Source organism: Myxine glutinosa, chromosome 6 (genome assembly GCF_964187855.1).
Source record: "Myxine glutinosa chromosome 6, kmMyxGlut1.1, whole genome shotgun sequence".
Taxonomy (NCBI): Eukaryota; Metazoa; Chordata; class Myxini; order Myxiniformes; family Myxinidae; genus Myxine; species Myxine glutinosa.
In genome coordinates this window covers 136,251,151-136,268,797 of record NC_136266.1, presented here as the reverse complement: position 1 = coordinate 136,268,797, position 17,647 = coordinate 136,251,151, and the positions used below count along the sequence as shown (strand labels likewise).

The following is a 17,647-nucleotide window of genomic DNA, read 5'->3' as shown; positions in this document are numbered from 1 at the left end:
GGTAATGCAGGCAATGCAATTGAAAGGGGATTCTACCTTATTTCAATTCGATGCAATGCAGAGTCAACTAATGGGAAACACAGCCTTAAACTAATACACATAATAAGGAAATAACTATTTAGAAGGGTATATGGTGGCCTACGTGCATGTATATGGACTAACTAAGAGGACGACCTTTGAACTTTACACTACGGAGGTATTTACAAGGAATCATTACACTGACACAGGGTGATATTACAACAAAATTCTCAAATCCGCAACACTGCACCCTCATCCTCTAGGCATGTCCCGGGCCTATAAAACTTACTTCGTATGACACGTAGGTGTAATTCCCTCTACAATTAACCTGACCCTGAGTGTGACAATTTTAAAACACAAATAAATATGTCCCGCTGCTGCATTGCACCCTACCTAACAGATTCACGCCCACAGCTAACCGAATTGCGGAATGGTTCTCAAACTATACATGTACGGTGGGGAGCATTATTTACAAGTGACGCTGATTGTATTTACAAAACACAACCCAGGACCTGCGATTGTTCTTTTGGGGGGGGGGGGAGACAGCCTGCGCTGCATCGACGCACCAGCACCAATAAAGAGCACCATAAAGCACCAAAAACGCACCGGAGTGTACAGTCACCACAGTTCATAATAAAAAAACAAACCCCTGCTGGTGGTCTTGCTCTTCGGCTCCCTCTGCTGGCCATTGTTCTTCTTGCTGTTGTCATTCTCATCTTCTTGGTTGCGGCCTATTTGGTGGATATAAAAATAAAAAATGCACAAAACGTGTCCGTTTTTATTTATGGCCCACAGGGGCCGACTATGAGTGGTTCACCTGTGGGCTTGGTGCCACCTCACCGGGTCCGCAAGCAAGATCTTGGGCCATCGTGGCCGGTCCCAGCAGAGGGGCCATGCCCCAACCCATGGGGTCCATGGGTGGTGCTCAGCCACAGACATGTGGTCCATAAGGTGGTGCATCGATGCAGGCAGCGGGTTGCAGGGGTTCGGGCACACAATGGCGGACTCCTGCACGCTCCCCTCGGTGCCCAGAGAGCACGATCCATGGGTCGGGGAAGGAAGACAGAGGGCAGGTTAGCGAGGGATAAGGTCACAAGGGTACACATCAATAAAGGCAATGCAAGGTGAGTTGCGCCTGGAGACCGAGCGGAGAAAAGCTTGACCCTATCGTACGTCACCCCACCCGTCACCTGTTCTACCCTTGCCCCTTACCCCCGTATGTACAAAAATCTACACATTACCAATTCGTCGCTACTGTCATGTCTTCCCCATATTTCCCCTAATACCAAATTCGTCACCACAATCCCATTAATCCAAAATTTGCCATCCCCAATTCATCATCAATCCTCATAAGGAGGGAGAGATGGAACATCAGCACAATGTCACACCCACGTCATGATGCGTCTAACATTCCAAACATTTGCACAAAAATAATAAAAACATGGCATGGTGTGGAGTTTTGTCACCTCAGGTGAGTGGATGTAGATGGTGTGAGGAGATTTCCATCCTATCTACCTTCTAAATGACATTAACACACTTTCCACTACCCGGGGTCTTTCCCTGCCAATCCATTGGCAATCTTACTCTATGCGGTTTTAAGAACCAAATTCCCATTGACCAAGCTGTGGTGCTTCATCAATTTGGGGTCTCACTCCCCCGATTCAACTGCCTGTGCCTTTGCACAATTTCAGGACTGGGTCGTGTGGCTCTCCCAGCAGGTCTACCCACCTGCACACCTCCACCACTGCAGTTGCCTCCGAGCTTACCTGCTCCTTACCCTAACCTATCTACCTGGGGAAGGCCCTCTGGCGCTCTCCCCACTCGGTGCCCTCTGGCACTGGGCTACCCGGGTCCGTCCTCCGGATCCTCGGGCCCCATCCATAACAACTCTACCGGCTCCCAGAGCCCACCTGGCCGACATCCTCACAGTGGTGGAGTGCCCATTTAACTACACACACTAACAGGCCACACGCCCAGCCATTTCCATGACACTAATGCACCCATCCAAACACCATTCTTCCACCACGCACCACAGATGCCAATATCCAACCACAATTTACCTACTCCCTCTACCTAACTCTTAAACTACCCTCCCTGGGTATTCGTGATGGGGTCCATCCTCCCCATACACACCTTCGCACCATCCACTCCATTCCACAGTTTCCACCATACTCACTCCATACCATCCATTCCATACTCCATATATTCCAGACCATTTATTCCATACAACCATGCTCACCTGTATTTGCACACCTGTGCCATCACACCTGGTGCTGCCTGCACCCTCCTTCCTCCAGGACCATTTGCTCAACACAACACACAATCACCATTACTCAGTCATACACTGCTCCATACACCTATTCACTTGCACACCTGTGCAATCACACTTGGTGCCTCCTGCACCCTCCTTCCTCCCAGGCTTCTTCAATCTTTCCATACAAGGCACAACCACAATTGTTCCTCATACACTTTTACACACACACGGCATCATCTGACCTACCTGGTGCCCTGCTAACTTGGTGCTCCCCGTCGTCCCCTTTAAACTAAGCACATCCCACGTCATTAACAACCATTCTAACCTCTCTACGTCCCCACTACAGGTGTAATGTCGCTACTTAACGCTGCCGTTACATATGGTCAATCTTCTCTAGATCCCTATCATTTTATCCTAAACCTCCCTCGGCGAGCTTACACTGCCAAAAACCCCATAGATATTGCTCATGTGCCCCCTGTGTGTGAGGGATGGCAGAGTTGTCATCCCACCACATCGGGCCTCTCCCATTATCAATTTGGCCCATCCAATTCCAGCCAATCAAAAATTTGCAAATCACTGCCAATCCTTCTACCAATCATTTGCCAATCATCAATTTTGCTTTTCAAATTCACTACTGCTACCACCCTCACATGTCTACTCACTTGAGCCTTTCGGTGCGTCAATTCATTTCCAAAGCTCGGCTTCGCAAAGCTGAGCAATGAATGCGGGTGGTTTGTTGCCGGTGGTTGGGTCCGTCCGGCATTCGGTGCAGGGAAGGAGGTTTACTCGGGCCGAGATTCCACGCACCATCTCGGCACGGAACCGTCCGATGCCCCAATCTCGGCCGGCCGGAGCGCTGCAACCACAAGGGGTCGCTGTGTCGACCCTTCCTACCTGTTCTCGAACCGGGCCGCCCGCTCCGCCTAGCGGAGCACGGACGCGACCGTTCAGAGCGAGGCCCGGCGTGTATCGCGTACGGCGGTTCTTTCGAAACCACCGTGGTGACGATCCCTGCTGGTTCCCGCTGCACACCAAGCACGGCACGGACTGAGGGCTCACTTCGGCTACAAGTCGATCTAACCGCTGCTCCGTTTAACGTCGATGCTTCACTTGCATGCTCACACCATGCGTTCCGTTCCTTACTCACACATCCAGTTGTCTCCATACACTTCGTCATTGCACCTTCTCTTACACACCCCCCAGGTACACTCATAGACTTCGTCACACACCTGACCACCGCACACCTTGGCACACACTCGTCGTTCGTACACCTCACCAACACACCTCTTCGCGCCCACTCCTCGGTCACATCCTCTGTGACAACCACGGGTGTGCACTCACCTGCACACCCAATCACGTGCTTCACTACCAACTCGAGTGTGCATTCCCACATGCGCTCGACCATTCCAGGTGTGCATCCTTCCATTCCAGGTGTACATTCTCTCTCACCTGCCACAACCAACTCATGCTCCGTGTCACTCTCACTACTCTCACCACCACACTCGGTCGCGCATTCACCCTTACTCTCGACAGCGCACTCTGTAATCATGCACCCGTCCGTTACACCCCTTTCTCGTGCATCCTCTTGTGCACACTCTCCCGTTACGTCCTCCGTCACACTCACCACAGGTGTGCACTCTTCCATTGCATCCCCTGTAACACTCCCCATCACGCGCTTCAAGGTGCCCCCCCGCACCTGCGCCACGACCAACTCGCTCTCGACAGCACACTCACTCCTCAGCGCGCACTTTTTCCTCACACACCCCATAGTCGGACCTCCTTGCACACCTCCTCTATCCATACACTCCGGACCAGTCATACACCTCACCATTGGTCCCTCACGAACACCCGGGTCTAAACCAACACCCAAGCCGACTGAATCTCCCCTCACACCATATACATTTCCGAGTATATCGCCACTCACCTCGGCACCTCATCTTCGCTCCTCCTCCGCCACCTGCAAACTCTTTATTTGATTAGTAAGCACATCATCACGATTTGAGCACAGACCTTGCACCAATTCCATCACCTCCTCCTTTATCTCTCTCTTAGTTTCCCTCCGTCTCTTCTTAATTTCACTCACCCCCTCTTCCACTTCATCTAACTTTTGCTTCACCTCTTTCATTTCCCGGTGCGCCTCCTCAATTTCTTCCTCTAATGCCACCTTGGTTGTTTCTATGTGCGTCCTTACCTCCCGTTCTTTCATCTCCATTGCTTCTGTTACCTCGCCCAACCTCTTTGTCAACCCCTCATGTACCATCTGACATTCCCTCTTCGTCGCTACGAGTTCTTTTTTTATCTCCTTCTGAGTCGCCTTTAACCCCACGATTACCGCAGTGTTCTTCTCCACTTGCTCCACTAATTCCTTTTGTCCCACCGTCAGCTGCTCTACTCCCCTCGTTAGATCTTCTATGCCCCCCTGTAACCTAACCGTACTATTTCTCACCTCTTTCTCCATACGCTCCTCACCTCGCTTTACCTCCTCGTGTACCCCCGCGACCTCCTCACCCACACTTCGTCTGATCTCCTCCCCCATTTCTCCCATCTCTTTGGTAGATGCTGCCCTCATCTGTTCCAAATCATTCCTCTGGGCATCCAATTTAGTTTCCAACCCGATTTTCACCTCCTCTATCTGATCTCCCATCTGTTTAATTTCCCGGGCGGATTGCTCCCCTATTTCCCTCAATTTGCCTTCCATAGTGTTTTCTAACCCCCCTAACCCATTCTTCACCCCTTCCATCTGGTTCTCCTGGGCAGCCATTCTATTTTCCAACCCCGTTAACCCCTCCTTCATTTCCCCCATTTGATTACCCATGTCCTCCAGTTGTCACCCTAATTTACCTTCTAGCCCTTCCAACCTGTTGTCCAACCCCTCAAATTTGGCTTCTAGCCCCCCGATTTTGCTGTCGAGCCCCCCGATTTTGCCATCGAGCCCCCCGATTTGGCTTCCCATATCATTCCTGAATTCCCCTATTTGATTTTCTAATCCCCCAAATTTACTGTCCAAACCCTCAAATTTATTTCCCATATTACTTAACCCGTCTCTCAATTGCTCACTGGTACCCCTCGCTTCGTCCCTCATTCTGCTTTCCATCCCTTCCATTTCTGCCCTTGATTTGTCCCCCGACTCGGCGATAAGGGCCCTTATTTGCTCCATGAATAGGCCCCAGTCCATCAGCGGCGCTGCTACGGTCACGGGCGCGGCGACATTTGGTGCCGCTGCAACCCCGTGCACGGCGTCGCCATTTTGTGCGCCTGAAACCTCTGCAACCACATCCTCATTGCTCTCCTCTCTCTCCCCCATATACATTTCCCTGGGGTCCTGGGTCGACTCTAAACCCTCTAATTCTCCCACCGGCATCCGGTCGCCTTGACCATCCATGGCACGACTTAAATTTAGATGTTATTACAATTTCGGCCGCTCCAAATTTTGAGTGCGCTAAGCGCCCTTCAGGTCCGAATCTCGCTCCTGGCACCAATTGTTGCGGAAACGGAGTACGGCACTCCCCTTGGGGGGGGGGGTAGTCCCCCTTCTATTTTCACTGGCCGTCTCCGCTCCTGAAGCTGCCCAGCTCCCTCCAGGGAGGCAGGTGAGCAACCTCGTTCGAGACCGTGGACAAGATGTTATTTGCCGAGCGGATGGCAGCCCGCGGCTCGAACCATTAGAGGAAACTAGACCCGATTCTAAACGTTGGCCAAATCGTGCCACATGTATCCAATGGGGAAATCACTAAAACGAAACGGATGCAAGGGAAAGAAGGCAAGGTAGGAAGAACAGGATTTATTACTAACTATTATGTACACAATGAAAGAAACCAAGGAGGAGGAAAGAAACGAAAAGAATTTACAGAAGAAGAAGACACAGTGCAACACTAGCTTACCTATACAAACTTACTTATACCCCAGGACAAGACACACAAAACAGACGACAATCAGACTTACACGAATGGGGAATGAAGGCAGGAACGAATGGCTGGAAGGGGAGGAAGGTTCAGCTGGAGCCGGAGAATGGTCAGGCCGGGAGTGAGCAGCCGCCGCCCTTCCTCAGGCGTGTTCGCACGGCGGCGGCGCTTTGTAGCCGTGGCCGAAACCGCTGTCGACGCTCAAAGCTGCGGTGGTCAAAACTGCGGTTGGTTCAGCTCCGGTTGGTTCAGCTCCGGTTGGTTCAAAGCTGCGGTGGACTCCGGTGGAATGCTCACTCATTTGCTGCTGCTCACTCAACTCTCCTCTTTGACTCATCTCTCGGTGGGGGCGGCGCGTGACGGATTATATCGCGCCACACCCTGGAACGTTCGCGAAACTGCCCGATCGTTCTCTCTCCGCCCTCTCAAGCCAAACCCCTCATCCTTGGTTGGTTGATCGGGGCTGGTTCACTCCTCCTTCTTATGACGAGGTGGAGACACGCCTTCCTTCTCCGAGGCTTGACCACATGGCAATGGCGGCGAATGCAGTTGGTAATGCAGGCAATGCAATTGAAAGGGGATTCTACCTTATTTCAAATCGATGCAATGCAGAGTCAACTAATGGGAAACACAGCCTTAAACTAATACACATAATAAGGAAATAACTATTTAGAAGGGTATATGGTGGCCTACGTGCATGTATATGGATTAACTAAGAGGACGACCTTTGACCTTTACACTACGGAGGTATTTACAAGGAATCATTACACTTACACAGGGTGATATTGCAACAAGATTCTCAAATCCGCAACAATATATATATATATTTTTTTTTTTAATAGCCGCATGCCTTTGCCGTCGCTTAACCACAGATCCAGGCAGTTGGTGTCACCTACGATCAGCCATAAGCATGCTGTACGGCAACAAGTTGATGCAGATGCCATTGACTAAATATAAATTGTTCAATTTGGCCTCTTTCCTCCATCAAGGGTTCCGCTACCATCAAGGGCACTCATCCTTTATCAATAGGCTTTACCAACGATACAACATTTTTTAATTATAGTGATTATGAGGGTAGTTTTAGACTCCAAAATCTTGGCATTCAAATCCTTGATGCCTTCAGTCGTATTTGAACTCACAAACTCTCGGATGCTTTTCTGGTCTCCATGTCACTCAATTACCGGAGTTGCACCATTACTCTTCATAGGTATTGTCAGAATAAGCGGAAATTAATTCGAGGTAGGAATAGTGCCGTGCTCGCCAACGATTATTCTGACGCCTGCAAATATAAAATTACCGGTATTTGTGAAGGGAATTTTGCTTATGGCAATTTGGGGCAGTAAGTACAGGAAAATAATGCGGTGTAAGTTAATGGAGGACGGGTGAAGCTATATGGTGGAAAGAGCGGGATCATTCATTGTGAGAGGCCTAATGGAAGTGTAAAATTTCTGTGGGATAAAAGTAGAGATTAACTGTGACGTCTAGCTAATGGCACTGCCCTGTGGCCCATTGCTGATGCATCCACTGAGATCTATATGTCATGTGCTTTTGGCTATTGACATTGTTGACACCCATTGCTTTTCCTTTCCCTTGATTTACTTCCACTTGATACTTGGTCACCGCTTTCATGGCTTCAAAGCATTGTAATGAATCCAGATACAGTCGTGGCCAAAAATATTGGCACCAACATGCATTTTAAGGCCATGTTCCCTGCTAGAGCGGGGGTTAGCCTTGCGGTCCCCATGACAATCTTCTCCATTTTGCCCTATTTTCTGCATCTCTCCTTGTTAAACCCCTTGCCCGCATTTCTTCTTCCACCATCTTTAGCCAAGTCTTTCTCGGTCTTCCCCATCCTCTACTTCCTTCTACATTAACTTCCATCACTCTTCTCAACCAGTCACTTTCATCCTTCCTCAATACATGACCAAACCATCTCAACCTGTTCCTCTTCACAGCATCAATCACAGGCAATATTCCCATCATCTTTCGCAATTCATCATTTGTCTTCCTCTCTCTCAACAATACTCCGCACATCCATCGAACCATTCGCATTTCCACCCTTTCCAGCCTTCGTTGCTGCTCTACATTCATTACCCATGTCTCGCTCCCATAAATCATAACACTTCTCACACATGCAGCATACACCTTTCCCTTCAGCTTCAGCGACACTCTCCTCCTCATCAGCACGCCACTCAGTTCCCGAAACTTCTTCCATGCACATCTCACTCGAGCAACCGTTGCCGAGTCTGATCCACCTTCTCCATTCAGCATGTCTCCGAGGTAGCAAAATGTTTTCACACCTTCCAGCTTCACGCCGTCTCCAAGATCCAACTCAACATTTCCTCCATCTGCAGCTCCCTCTGTGCACACCTTACATTTGAATGTAGCTGCCACACTGGTTAATGACCCTCTCAGACCACTACATTTTTGATGAACCCACTCAGCACACATTGTACATTGAATGGAGTTCACTCCGACACCCTTCCTGCACACAGCACACGGCCACTTCCCAGTTCTTTCCACCTCACCACATGCTTTACCACTTGCCATCACCTTCGTCTTTCCGATATTCACCTTCAGACCTTTTGTCTCCATACATTCCTTCCACTTGTTCATCTTTTCCTTCAGTCCATCCATACTTTCCGCAATCAACACCAGATCATCTGCATACAACAACTCCCACGGTAAACCCTCCTTTACGGTCTGAGCCAGCACCTCCATCACAGCTACAAATAGTAGTGGACTTAGTACTAGGGCTGTCAACCGATCCGAGACCGGGACGAAATCCCGGCGGTTTCGGCTTTCGAGACGGTCTCGGGACGGTCCCGAGATAAATTGACTGACGCAATTTCTCGGTAAAAAAATCCCGGTTAAAATTCCAACTTCTTGCAGATATTTTCCATAATAGAGGCATTTATTGAGCCTTGCTTTCATTACTCTGCTTCTGCACAAGCATCATTTTTCGCAAGTGCAGCTGAACTGACACAAACGATGATAGATAAAGTGAACTCACTGTTCCAGGATTTTCCCCTCGTCAACAAACAATGCACTGCAAACGAATCCGAATTCCGAATCCGGATCTTCACCAATATCTAATCATGTCGTCCTTGTCACACACGCTGCATCTCCACAAAATTTCGTCCGAATCCGTCCACAACTTTTTGAGATATTGTGTTCACAAACAAACGGACAAACAGACAGGAGTGAAAACATAACCTCCATCCACCTTTGGTGGCGGAAGTAACGACATCAGGATGAAGGTCACAATGAAAATCCGCCGCATCGCGGCTTCATTTAAACCGTTGAATCCTTCCGCTGTATCACTCCGCCTTGCCCTCGCCCCGCTACGGTCACGTGTCCGTCCTTGGAGACGAGTTACGGAATGTGGTTGCTATGGTCTTTTGCACATTAATATCGAGGGACTCGCTCGAGGCCCCGTGAATGGAGGGACGATGTTTATTTAGATTAAAAACACGTTTATAACGGATTATTCTACACACAATGTATTAATACAAGTACAATACATTATGTAGTTTTATGAAATGAGTTTTTGATGAACGTTTATGTTTAATTGCAACGCTAAATCTATAAAGAATCTCTCGGGGTTTGGTTTGACGGTTTGAATGTGAAAGTATTTTGGTTATCTTATCTCCACTTTAGGCCTGATAAGTTGATTACGTTTACTTTAGTCACAGAGTCAAAATAAGGAGAGGGGGGGGGGGGGTGATCACTACACCGCCTGCTTTATAATTTACTAGAAGAAGTACCCGGCATTGTCGGGCGGGGGAGGGGCGGGGAACGGGGGGGGGGGGGGGGGAGCGAGCCCCTTGGCGATCACAACTCACAAAATGACAATGAAACTCCAACCGGGACTCGAATATTCCTGGGCAGAAACATTTTCTCCCTCTCTCTGACATTCCGAGCAAGAAATTACACGACAATACAAACTGTAATGAGATAACCCGGTCCCATCGGTGGCCGATCATCTGCATGTAGGCGGTGTATTTTATTTCATCCCGGTAAATGGAAGCTAAGTCGGAATTTAAGTACTCAACATCAGAAATGAAGTTTTTTCATTGTTGTTTATATATTGTAATGAAATTCCATTATTTTTGAAGCCTTATTATTTGTTTATTTTTTTTATTTTTTTTATTTTTTTATTTTTTACTTTGTCAGGAACCGAGCCGATCCGAGATCCCGTTATGAAAATTGAAAATTTATCGAGACGGCTCCGAGACGGGATTTTGAATCTAGCTAACAGCACTACTTAGTACCGACCCCTGATGCACTCCCACCTTCACCTCAAACTCACCACTGTTCCCGTCCTTCGTCCTTACAGCTGTGCGTGCTCTTTTGTACATTGCCATCACTACTCTGATCAACCATTCCTCCACTCCTAACTTCCTCAATGCCCATGTCAATACTTTGCGTGGAACCCTATCGAATGCTTTCTCCAGATCAACAAACCCAAAAAACAACTTCTTCCTCTTATCCATGTACTTCTCCTGCAACTGCCTCACAATGAAAAGCACATCTGTCGTTCCTCTTCCTGGCATAAATCCAAACTGCATTTCGTCGATCTTCACTTTCTTCCTTATCCTCCTCTCCAACACCCTTTCCAATACCTTCATTCCATGCTCCAATAACTTTATCGCTCGGTACGAGCCACACTCCAGAGGGTCACCTTTCCCCTTGTATAGAGGGACGAGGGTACTCAGTTCCCAATCCACTGGAATGCAGCCTTCTTTCACCACCAGATTACAGATCTCTGTCATTCTCTTCACACCCCAACTTCCTGCTGCCTTCAACATATCTCCCACAACTCCCGTCGGCCCTCCCGCTTTTCCACTCTTCATTGCTTTTATCGCTTCCTCAACTTCCTTCTCAGTTATCTTCTCTGCCGGTCTTGCACTTTTGCACTTTTGCACTTGCACTTGCACACTTGCACTTCAGTCTTGCACTTGCACTTTTTTCAAATAACTCTTTCTCGAAAAAGAAGTTGAGATTGACAAAAGTATTTGGTCTCCACAATTCTTTATTTCACTGTTAATATTACAGAACCTTTGTTTTTGATTCAGAACTTAATATATCCTTTAAAATTAAAAAAGAAAAAAAGAAATGGCATTGACAAAATGATTGACACCCGAGACTTAATATTTGTTAGCACAGCCTTTGGACAAAATAACTGCAGTGAAGCGCTTCCTATAGGCATGAATGAGCTTCCTACACCTCTCTACTGGCAGTTTGGACCACTCTTCTTGTGCAAGCTGCGCCAGTTTTCCCACATTTGAACGTTGCCTTCTCCCAACTGCTGTTTTCAGATCTCCCCACAGGTGTTCAATGGGTTTAAGATTTGGACTCGTTGCTGGCCACTTCAGAACAGTCCAGCATTTTGAACCATTCCTGGGTGCTTTTTCAGGTGTGTCTGGGGTCATTGTCCTACTGCAAGACCCATGACTTTCGACGGAGACCCAGCTTTCTGGCACTGGATTGAACATTGCGCTCTAAAATGCCTAGGTAATCTCCTGATTTCATGATGCCATGCACACATTCAAGGCACCCAGTGCCAGAGGCAGCACAACATCACTGAACCTCCTTCATTTTTGACTGTAGGGAAGGTGTTCTTTTCTTTGAAGGCTTAATTTGGTTTTCTGTAAACATAGAGATGATGTGCTTTACCAAGAAGCTCTAATTTGGTCTCTTCTGTCCACAGGACATTCTCCCAGAAGGAGTTTGGCTTGTTCAGATGTGTCTTAGGTCTCTCTCTCAGCAGTGGGGTCCTTCTGGGTCTCCTACAACAGAACCCCCTTTCATTGAGTTGGCGATGGATGGTGCGAGTTGAAACTGTCGTACTTTGTCTCTGAAGGTCAGCTTGAATCTGTTTGGCAGTTGATCGAGGTGCTTTCTCCACCATTCTAACAATCCTTCACTGCAATCTTTGATCAAGTTTTCTCTTGCGGCCACGTCTAGGGAGGTCGGCTACAGTGTCATGTGCCTTAAACTTCCTGATAACATTGCATACGGTGGACACAGGAACATCAAGGTCTCTGGAGATGATCTTGTAGCCTTGAGATTGTCCATGCTTGGATACAATCTTGCCTGACCTCCTCAGACAATTCTCTGGTTTTCTTTCTTTTCTGAATGCTCATTGCAGTACACACAGTGACACCGAACAGCAGAATGACTCCTTTTCCACATTCAAACAGGTTGAACAAGTCATTTTTTTTATATTGCAGGCACCTGCAACTTACCACAGGTGAATTCAATTCCAATGTCAAGGAGAGTCACCTGCTTGAAATCGAATTATTTCTAACAACTTCTAAAAGGTGCCAATAATATTGTCTGTGCCATTTTAGGATTTCTGTGTGGAATAAGCTAAGATTTAGTATTTTTTTCAGCTTTTTTTTGTTTTGTTCCACTGCAAACAAAAGAAATACATATGTGGATACCAAAAGATTTCTTAATTTCAACAATTTTCTGGAAGAAATGGTGCGTTATTTGAAAAAATTGGAAGGGTGCCAATATTTTTGGCCACGGCAGTACTTTTGAGACCTGATTATGAGTACTTATTGTGTTCGAGCATTGCTGATTTATGATGTGGTCCACGTTTCAAGCTTGCGATTTCATTTCTGGCTCATTGTGTGTGCTGCTGTGTTCCAAGTGCATGCATGCTCTTTTGCACAGCCTCCGTCTACGAACCCATTCGACAGATCGACCTTGTGCAATCGGACGGCGAGACTCTGTGGGAGAAACTGGATCAACACTACTGCATGGGTGGGTACACTGCAAAGTCAGATCAAGGATTTTGAAACTAAAAGGGGGTTGGGAAAGTGTCCTGTCCTCCTGGACCCCATTTTGAATCCACCTGGATCCAAATTGTTAAGACCGACAGCCGCATGTCAGATTTGCGGGTTCCCTTGTGGTTGACAAATTATTCTCCTATTCTCTCGGTAATCCCTCAATCTTTTCCTCACTACTTTCTGCACAAACAATGTATGTATCCTCAGGGAGCTTTTATATTGTGGGATAATTTAGAAATTCTCTTCCAACTAAGGCGATCCAGAATTAGAGTTGCCATTTGCCACTTGCGATGTAACACAAATGGAGAGAGAAGTGATGAAACACCGGGTTTTGTGAGCATATCGAGCTTTGGGCACTATATTAATCAACTGGCCAGCTTGCTAAAGGCGGCGGTAGAGATGGCCGAGAATACGAAGAGGAGGCTACGAAGCTGGTTGTGATCTTTGCTGAAATGTTGAAATTGCAGTGTAATGCACAGCAGGTAATTCATCCTCAAGCTGAATAATGACAGGTGCGTTCAGGCGTTGCACTCGGTGCTGAAACCAAACAAGTTGGGATCAAGATAATTTGATTGATTTCGGCATTTGATTTGATTTCCAACCCCTTAATGATTGTCGCGTTATTTGGAAGAAACCTCATCACAAATTGCTGAATTGTCTTCCATCGTTGTCATCAATTTTGCTTGTTCTGCATGGCTGCCGTAAAGCATTTAAGAAACCAGCATGCTTTTAATCTGTTTAATATTCAATTGAGTAAATTGTCTCGCTCGAAATTGCCAGAAACATAATTTTCACATTTCCTTAATCAGGCATGCTTTGGAGATGAGAATGTTGCTGTGGATGTGATGACTGACTTTAGTGCTCCTGGTTATGGCAGATCCTAGTCGCCAAAGGTGGATGGAGGTTTTGTTTTCACCCCTGTCTGTTTGTCCGTCTGTCTGTCTGTTTGTCTGTTTGTTTGTCTATTTGTTTGTTTGTCTGTGTGTCTGTTTGTTTGTCTGTTTGTGAACAAGATATCTCAAAAAGGTACTGGACGGATTTGGACGAAATTTGGCAGAGAGGTAGTGTGTGTGACAAGGACGAAATGATTAAAATTTGGTAAAGATCCGGATCCGGATAGTATAATTTTTTAAGTGATTCTTCACCATTGGGAGATACGGCCAAAAACGACATATAGCAGGATATCTGAAAAAGTTATGGACGGATTTGGATGAAACTTGGTGGATAGATTGGGTTGGGTGTGTCACAGGGACCAATCGATTCGATTTTGGTGAAGATCTGAATATGGATTTGGATACGAGAATTATTTAATTTTTAAGTGATTTTTCACCATTGAGAGATCGGGCGAAAGCGATATATAACATGATATTTAAAAAGTTGTGGACGATTAATGACTAAACTTGGTGGATGAGTTGTTTAGGTGAAAAGAACAAGCCGATTAGATTTTGGTTTAGGTCCGAATCCAGATCTGGCCTATCAGTGGGATACAATACATAGACTGTTCAGTGTGGCGGAGATATGCACTCTACCGAGTGCCGTTATAGTTTATTTTATATCTACCTTCTCTGAATTTTTCTGTTTATTTTTTAAATGCTTTTCCCCTATCTTGTCACTATGTCTCCCAACTAATTTTCTCTTCACCCGTCAGCAAAATCGACTATCTTGTGTCATCAGAGCAGCACCACAGGCCTGTTTCCATCTCGGAGTGGTGGTGACTGGCGTCTGGCGAAGATTCGAGATAGTCTGTACTGCGCCTCCAGCATTTGGGCTCTGTCTCTGGCCTACAGGTTCGTCTGACTCGGATATTCTCGGCCTAGCAATCTCACACGCCGATGTACACATGATTCCTGCAGTTTTTGTTGTTTGTATCAATTTGCACTTGCCATGCAATTGCCAATGGCATTGCACCTGACATGTCACTTTGAACACCATTACTCTTCCCACTCAATTAAGCTATAAAGCAATGCATTATAACTTACAAAGTGCTGCCGAGGAAATCATGTTTTTAACATAGCCCTGAGGATTGTTTAATTGTGCGTCATTATTTTCCTTTGCCTTTTTAAAATCGATGGTAGTCAAGCGTGATTAGGCCGAGCCCTTGTGATATATGTTTAATGCAGTCCATCAAATTTATTGGTGATAAAGCTATGAAGACAGCGTTAATACAATGGAGAGAGGGGTTGAACCCACATACGCACCTGCTTTGTTGTTACCTCTGACACTGTCTGTCTGTGTCTGTCTGTGTCTGTCTGTGTCTGTCTGTCTCTGTTTGTCTGTCTGTTTGTGAACACGTTATCTCAAAAAGCTGTAGACGGATTTGGATGAAATTTGGTTAGAGGTTGGGTATGTGATGACAAAATGATTGGATGTTGGTGAAGATCCGGATCTGGATCAGATAATTTCTTGAGTGGTTCTTCGCCATTGAGTGGTAGGGCTAAAACCGATATATAGCAGGATATTTTAAAAAGTTGTGGATGGATTATGACAAAACTTGGTGTATGAGTTCAGCAAGAAGAACAAGCCGAATAGATTTTGTTTTAGGTCCGAATCTAGATCCGGTCTATCTGCGGGATACAAAATATATACTGTTCAGCCTGGTGGAGGTATGCGCTCTACCGAGTGCCGTTCTAGTTGTTCTTTGGTTTCACCAGAGGTTGTTTGTTATTTTTGTTTTGAATTCACCTATCATTATGTTCTAGCAAAAGGTATTACTAAACTCTTTAATATCAATGGGAGGCCTACGTTATGACTTGTGTGGTGCACGTTTGTGTCAGCACTGGGTACTGTAGAATGTAGAGAGTAGAGAGTGCAGAAACATCAGTGGCAAGACGAGATGACGAGGTAAATGTTCTAATTGACTCGTGCGCATGCATACCTGGCTGTGAGTTTACATCATCTTTGGATGATACAGCAATGCCCCTGATGCAGTTCCCCCTCCCTCCCACCCTCCCCTCTCTCTCTCTCTCTCTCTCTCTCCTCTCTCTCCTCTCTCTCCTCTCTCTCTCCTCTCTCTCCTCTCTCTCCTCTCTCTCCTCTCTCTCCTCTCTCTCCTCTCTCTCCTCTCTCTCCTCTCTCTTCTCTCTCTCTCTCATCAAAATTGGAGGATACTATAACTCGCCATGGTAAAAACAAAAAACAAAAACACCTTTAGAGGCCATTTTCCCCCGCAGAGCAGGGGTTGACCTTTTTCTGGCACCGTGGTCACCTTTTGGAAGCAATGTTTTATGGCCGGATGCCCTTCCTGCCACCAACCCTGTTAGTCGCCTCTTGCGACACATAGGGAATTACCAGTGAACTAGTACTCAATTTGCCGACCTCGGAAGGATGACTGGCTGAGTCAACCCCCTGGCGTTAATTCAGCGATTGTCCGGGATTCAAACTCAGGATTCTAAGATCCCAAGCCGGCACCCTAACCGCTAAGCCAACACCAGGCTCTACTCGCCATGGTACTAGCACACAATTAACTTATCTTTCAAAATGTGTCTTGGATATTGTGCGTCTGCCAGCGTATGCTCGCAGACAGGAAAGCTAGCTTTATGTCCCTTCCAAAAAACAAAATTCTCAAGCAGATGTCAAGAGCCCTACATTTGCATAACATCAGGATGACAGACTACAGTCAGACAAGGATTCGTACGCAGAGTATACACCTCAAAGGCAAGTATGCTACTTCTGAGCTATCCTGTCAGCATCAATGTTAAAATGAACGATGAGGAAGGAAGTATGAATGGCATTTAAGCTAACGAGTGCTTGGTGAAGCACAAGCCTGCTTTGTGCTCCCATGATGTTCATGATGTGTGCAGGTAATTAATTAGATCACGTCGTACACCAGAAATGTATTTTCACACCATGAGGCGTTTATCGAAATGGGAGCTCGACACAAAAAGTAGAAAAATCGGATGCAAGTGTGAACGTGACTGGAATTCAAAACACAATTCAGTCGTTGCCTGAGGTTTCGAGCAATCACGCTGGAACGCATCAGAGGCCATCATCAAGGCATTTTGTGACTTCATTTATTTTATCTATCACTCCTTGAAATGCGTGTTTGCCATGTGGAGAAATCCTCATGGAACAACCGTGTGGTTGGTGGTGATTTTAAATCCTGTTTCCATTTAAATATTTAATTCAGCCGCAATGTATTTGTGCAAATGATCATTTCTAATTCCTTCCTTCCACAGTTAGCATCTCGTGCAATACAGAAAGGGCGTGTTGGGCGATTCCGAATCACTGCTCATTTGTATTGCTGCTCGATGACCATCCATCTTGTGAGATCAGCACAAATCCACGAGGAATAATGAGCTTGTAATTGTGAACACCAGAGCAATTTGGCTACACATTGTTCATGGGAGCTTAGAGTATTGGATTGATGGAGAGCCTGCTAAAAGCAAGGGGTGGTTGTATGTAGCATAACATTCCATAATAATACACTGTATATGTAGGACGATGGATTTGAGGTCGTGATTGGTGAACAGGTACAAGCCGGAAAACCTGACTTTGTTGGTGGGAAATATGAGGAAAACCTTGCAGGCTCTGTGGAAATTGTGAAAAAAGTTTTAGTTTACACCATAAATTGAAGGTGAGGATATAGCAATGATGAAACGCACACACAAGTAGATAATGGGGGTAAATCCACAGAGCATTTCACTCAGGCCGACTGGCACGGTCTTCAAGCAGCC

The 17,647-nt window shown here is 46.5% G+C and overlaps 1 protein-coding gene across 3 annotated transcripts in view; it reads left to right on the top strand.

Moving 5' to 3' along the window:
• PHKB (phosphorylase kinase regulatory subunit beta) overlaps positions 1-17,647 on the top strand; it is a 122,766-nt gene that overhangs the window by 20,026 nt on the left and 85,093 nt on the right. For all 3 annotated transcript variants that reach the window (XM_068121135.2, XM_068121136.2, XM_078780556.1), the window contains 2 exons: positions 12,859-12,948; positions 14,623-14,761. In XM_068121135.2, the coding sequence (XP_067977236.1) occupies positions 12,859-12,948; positions 14,623-14,761 (229 nt within the window). The remainder of the gene's footprint in view (positions 1-12,858; positions 12,949-14,622; positions 14,762-17,647) is intronic.